Below are 5,690 nucleotides of genomic sequence, written 5' to 3'. Positions count from 1 at the left end.
CTCATTGATTTGCTACTAAATGCATCGTTCATTTGTATGCGGCTTCTCTCCATAAGGAAGAAGTCATAAAGAGACATTGACATACTTTAACTTCCCTCATTAAACAATAATAAACCTCGAGTGTTGTAATGAAACACTAGTACCTTACGAAACGTGATTTAAGGATGGATGGACTTTTTCTGTCAACAAAAGCGCATTCAAATAATCGTATCTTTTATTCAAATAAAAAATGGACATCTTTTGTACATTGAGCTTTAAGGATACATTAACAAAAAAAGATAAAATTACCGAAATAGGCTTACGATTTCACTTTCAATAAAGCAACTGAAATCAGCCGATATCGTATGTTACGATGATACTTACAGAAAAAGCTCTACAACTACACAACATCAAACATGAATCTGGAGTTTCAAATGCTTATTTCCACTTCGCGTTAAAAATCGTTTTAAATTTAAAATAAAGCAATATTCATCACATATTCACAACAAGAAGCTTTAGTGTTTAGTGTGTTTTATATGTGAAAAATGTTAACTCTATTATCATGCAGAGCAAAACCGAGGTTTGGCTTCCCCAAAAGCAGCTAGTGAAACGTCCAGTCATCGTTACTGTAGCCTCATTACTCTGTTCTCATTTGTTTTTAGCTCACGACACTAAAACGACAAGGATGGTAAAAGGAAAAACTGCGCGAAATGTCATTTCTTTCTGCTACTCACATTCTGAAAACTCCAGATAATTTCATAACCTGGACGTCAGAACGACGTTGCATCTTTTTCCTTATACTCTACGGTTGCGCTTCTTGGTTCTTGGACAGTTTTTGATAACCAACCAGGACAAACCCGATTTGATGCCCTAGAATATGCTGGGCAAAGTGAAAACAACTTACCTTTAGCAATTAAAAGCCGCGATTTGAGCGACCAATTGGGGTTGCTGGGACTGCTCATCGTCACGTGCGTTACTACCGGCATCAATTTCGATTCGGTGTGACCGATACCGCACCCCATGTGAGGGTGGGTGCGCCCTCGATCGAACCACTTCATGCCATTCCTCCTTGCGTGATAAGGCAAACGCCGACCGCGATCGCCATTGCAGGAGAAGGCTTGAACCGGGGCGATGGGGCGGCCTGCAACAGAACCTCATCAACTGCCGCAACCGTTCTCTGCTACGGTGCCTCCGACCGGGCGCAGGCCCCTTTTTTGGAAGGATAACAGGACTTTATGAGGTACTCGATATATCACCAGCCCTACCGTTCCCCTCTGCTCCGAATCTGAGTCGATAGCTAAAGTGTGTGTGTGTGTCGATTTGATGGTTGGACATTAAAATATAATATCGACAGCGGCTGGCACATTCCGCAATGGTGAGTAGCGAAGCAACAAAGATAGACAGAGAGAGAGAGAGAGAGAGAGAGAGAGAGAGAGAGAGAGGAGAGAGAGAGAGAGAGAGAGAGAGAGAGAGAGAGAGAGAGAGAGAGAGAGAGAGAGATAGAGAGAGAGAGAGAGAGAGAGAGAGAGAGAGAGAGAGAGAGAGAGTTGGATGCGGTAGATCGCCGTCGGCTTCCTGATCGGATCCTGACGATCCGATAGTTAACGCCGCCATATAAATCTGATCATTCCTCTCTCTCTCTCACACACACAAACTCTCTCTCTCTTTTAGTAGCCGCAGATCGATCGCAGTGGATTTCATTTTATTTGTTTGTTCCCAGCACTCCACCAACATCGTCATCGTCGCCATCGTCGCGTCCAGTGGCCGTCCAGCAAGTCCGTAAAATTATTATGTGCATATAATTTGCACTTCTTCTCTGCCAGTGGACCGGGAACCGATTTCGGGCGACCGAGCCCATAAGTATAGTTGGAGGTTTTTGAGTGGCTGGTGACCGACGACCGAACCTTCGCGAGTTGACGTGCTGCAGCAGCAGCACCTCGCTCGTCGGGACAGGGAAATGAGCTTCGAGGTTTTCGAACTGAACTTCCTTCCCAGCAGCCGTGAAAGTAAAGAAAAAAACGAAGAGAAAGAATTCTGGTAGGGGAACTCGAGAGCAGCGAGAGCAGAGGGAGCGTTGCGAGCGGAAATGGTGGCGGGCGGGACCCGGGAGTGACAGAAATGGGGGATAGTAATTCCCCGGGTGACCGGGAGATGAGAAAAACATTTCTGGTGTTTTTACTACCTTTTTATAGAGCGATATAATGTGACGACCACGACGACAACGACGGCGACGATGACGACGGCGATGATGGTGATGGTGATGATCGCGAGAGGCAAATGGTCGCCCGGCTCGGCGATCGCCAAATAGTCGTAAAATACGCGCGAGGCGAAAACCGCAAAACTGGCGAAAAGCGAGGCAAAACAAATAAAAGCGCATGCAAGCGGGATCAGAGCAGAGTGCAGAGGAACAGGTGCAAGGAGGTAGCGAGTGGGGGGGATGATACTAAAATGAAGATTTGGACAAACGACGAACTCCCCACGAAAACTGCACCGCTGCTGATCAGATCTCGCTTGCATTTGCCGGAGCTCGGAGGAGGTGATGCTGCTGATGGGACGATGATGATGATGATGATGGGCCCGCTGATGGTCGTGGCGTGTCGTGAGACTTGCTGACGCGAACCGATGATACCAATTGGACTCCTTCGGACTCCCAAAATCCCGGCGAGGCTCCACTGGATGCGTCGCGTTTGTCTGCAATATCCGATCAGCATTTCGTTATCGTTTTTTATCAGTTCCGTCGTTCCGTCGAACTAGCAGCGGTTCCTCAACTTTGTCGAGGTTGTCTGGACCATTTATGGTGACGGGATTTCGCCCACACGAAGCGGAAGAGGCTCTTGATCTTGTTTGAATGCTGTTTCGAAGCTAGTTCATGGCATCGCGCATAATAAATGTCAATCTGGGTGTGTCTAGAGAGACATAGAAAAGCAGCAAAATAGAAATGAAGAGATGGAGAAGGCGGAGGGGTAGTCGAGATCGTCGCTAATTTAATGTGCGACGCACTGCGGTCCAGACTTAGTTTTTATTAATGGAATGGAATGGACTTTTGCGACCATCGCTGCTCTATTGCCACCGGGTTTGTCGGAGCTGAAGCCACACCGGATGGGGATTTTAATGATCCAGAAACTATCCACGGAATGGGTTAATACGGTGGGTTGCGTTGAATAGTTGGATGTTTCTATTTATGCGCGATGATAATTTTCATTTGCGACCGCGATGATCTGACATTGCGGATCGTTTTGATTGCATAAATTACGCTGCTACAATAATGGGCGGGTGCGTTGCAGGGCAGAGGACGCCTTTTTCCGCCTTTTATAACCTCGGGTACGGTTTACGCGAGTTGCATCTCATTAAGGAAGTTTTATTGCAAAACTCTCGGCCTGTGGTCCAGAGACGAGCTTCGTCCCATGGTCCGCTCGCAGTACGGTAAACGATCTATTAAATTAATTCTTTTGATCGGCTTCTGAATGAAGCCATTCAATTCGCGTGCGTTCCTAAGGATATGGTATACTCTGGTTCCAACTCGACATGGTCTGGCACAAAATCTCCAGATGATAAGAAGTCGTCATATGATAAGAAGTGTTCATGTGTTTGCAGCATGTGTTGCAGATATTGCTCAATTGTATTATCGCGAGAAAGACGCTGCAATTCAATTGCGCTGCAATTCAATTGCAATTCTAAATTTACCTGATCCAAGGATGATCGAACAAACAAATGCCCAAGTACAACTGATGAAGAACTCAAGTAACTCAAATAGTTAACTATCATGTTTTCGGGTAGATTAAGTTGTAACTTTGGTTCAAACGAGGACCATTTGAAGTGATTTATATATTCACCAGAATTGAACATAAGAATGTACGCATTCTAGTTACCAGTTCAGTTATTACCGTGTTTATTTTCACATAGAACATTTACCGAATAGAAAATTTTAGTAAATATAACCGCTTAGATGCTGGTGCGGTTCATAAGAGAATGGAACTAATTAAGTAACTTGATGAAAATTGGGGTTTCTTGAGATGAGTCTTAGAATTCGATTAATACGATGAGCAATTAAGAACGAATGTAAACAATTGCTCCTCTTACAGAATCAATATGGCGACCAAGTCCCGTTCGTTTAATGCAGTATCTTCGCAGTTCGACTTCAATACTACCTTGGCCACGTTCAAATAGCGACATCGTTTTACTTGACTTTAGTTAATACTTTTTCTATTTATTTTATTTATGTAGTACTCTGTTATACACTTATTAATTAATTAATTCATTTATTTATTTATTTATTTTTTAATATTTTTTTGTTTCAACTTAATTATTTAACTACTCATTTACTTATTCATCTATTTATTATTTATTTTTTAATTTACTTATCTAACATACTACCTCCTCCGCTCTATGGTCTGTTGACGGTCGATATTGCCTAGTTACTGTTACTTTATTCTGTTAGATAGTGTTATTCGCTCCATAAGCTTGTTGTAGTTTGCTAATAGTTTAAGCGCGGTATTTGTAACGTTTTAAACCTGATTCATGTAGCCAACTGTGGCCGATGAATTTATATGCTAAGTATACAAATCTACAAATATGCAGAAGATTGGTGATTATACAAGCCGTTTTATGGTTGCTTTAGTTTAAAATTCCAATAAAAAGACTAATAAGAAGAGAAGAAGAATTTGGTTATCGAATGTTCACTTTGTCCTTGGAATCGCAATCGGTATCTTCCACAATTTTCTAGTCTTTCGCATAAATTCCTTACCATAAACCGATTGTCAATTCCTAATCTACTTGCGAACTAATGACCCCTCCGTATAATTACTCTAGTTTAGCTTCATGAAGCATACGAGCCACCGCCTTGATGTCCAGTTCAATCCACTTCCAACCACTCGCCGGACTTAATAGTGCGGTAATTTGTCACTAATTTAACGGAAGCCACGACCTCCTAGCTCGTAGTGGTGATCGTCACTCGTCCGCGTACTGCTAGTTGCCTTCCACCAAACACAACGGGACTCCTTCATTCATCGGAACAGGGAACTCTTTCGCTTTTCACCCTACATCCAACCCCCCCAGCCGCCAGAAACCTCGTTCGAAATGTCAATAAAAATGTGTTTTACAACAGTTTTGGACCCGCCAGCACGCCCGCCGCAAGTCGCCCGGTCCCGGTCGTGGGCGCACGGCAGCAGCACGGCCTTTTTGGTCACTTCACCGGCCCCCGGCTACTGGCTACTTGGCCAGTGTTTTGGTGGCATTTTAATCGTCAGCCGCACCCGCATCCTCCTTCCCGGTTTCCGGCACCAGTGTCCACTAGCCGAAGCATTCCACATGGCCTCCTTGGGTAGGAATTTGCTTCCAACAGCGATGGTGGTGGTCGATGCGCTGCTGCTGCTGCTGCTGTTGCTGCTGATGGCGCAACAATGTTGCCCAGCATCCATTGTCCGCAAGCAGAGCAGAGGTGCGGCGAGCAGGGGTAGCGGTTGCGCTAAATTTAATGCTCGATTAAACGCGAATTCACTGGTGGTTCCCGGTCCCTCGAACGGTTTCCCCACCACGGGAGACGACCTCGGAGACGGAGAGGTTCTCGGAAGCAAAAGGTTACTTTGATTTCCTCCTCAAACAAATGTTCGCCTGCGTTCGCTCTTCATCCCAGTTATTTCCTTTTCCTTCGCCATTCTCTCTCTTTTTTCTCTCTTTTCTCTCTCTCTCTCTCTTTCTCTCTCTCTCTCTCT

At 44.7% G+C, this 5,690-nt stretch overlaps 1 protein-coding gene across 1 annotated transcript in view; it reads right to left on the bottom strand.

Moving 5' to 3' along the window:
• The window catches only part of LOC125959394 (angiopoietin-related protein 2-like), a 5,652-nt gene extending 4,651 nt beyond the window's left edge, over positions 1-1,001 (bottom strand). The window contains exon 1 of the mRNA XM_049692218.1: positions 884-1,001. Within this exon, the coding sequence (XP_049548175.1) occupies positions 884-1,001 (118 nt within the window). The remainder of the gene's footprint in view (positions 1-883) is intronic.
• Between the last annotated feature and the right edge of the window lie 4,689 nt (positions 1,002-5,690).

Source organism: Anopheles darlingi, chromosome 2 (assembly GCF_943734745.1).
Source record: "Anopheles darlingi chromosome 2, idAnoDarlMG_H_01, whole genome shotgun sequence".
Taxonomy (NCBI): domain Eukaryota; kingdom Metazoa; phylum Arthropoda; class Insecta; order Diptera; family Culicidae; genus Anopheles; species Anopheles darlingi.
Note: the sequence above shows the minus strand (reverse complement) of the source record. Positions and strands in the feature narration are given on the sequence as shown.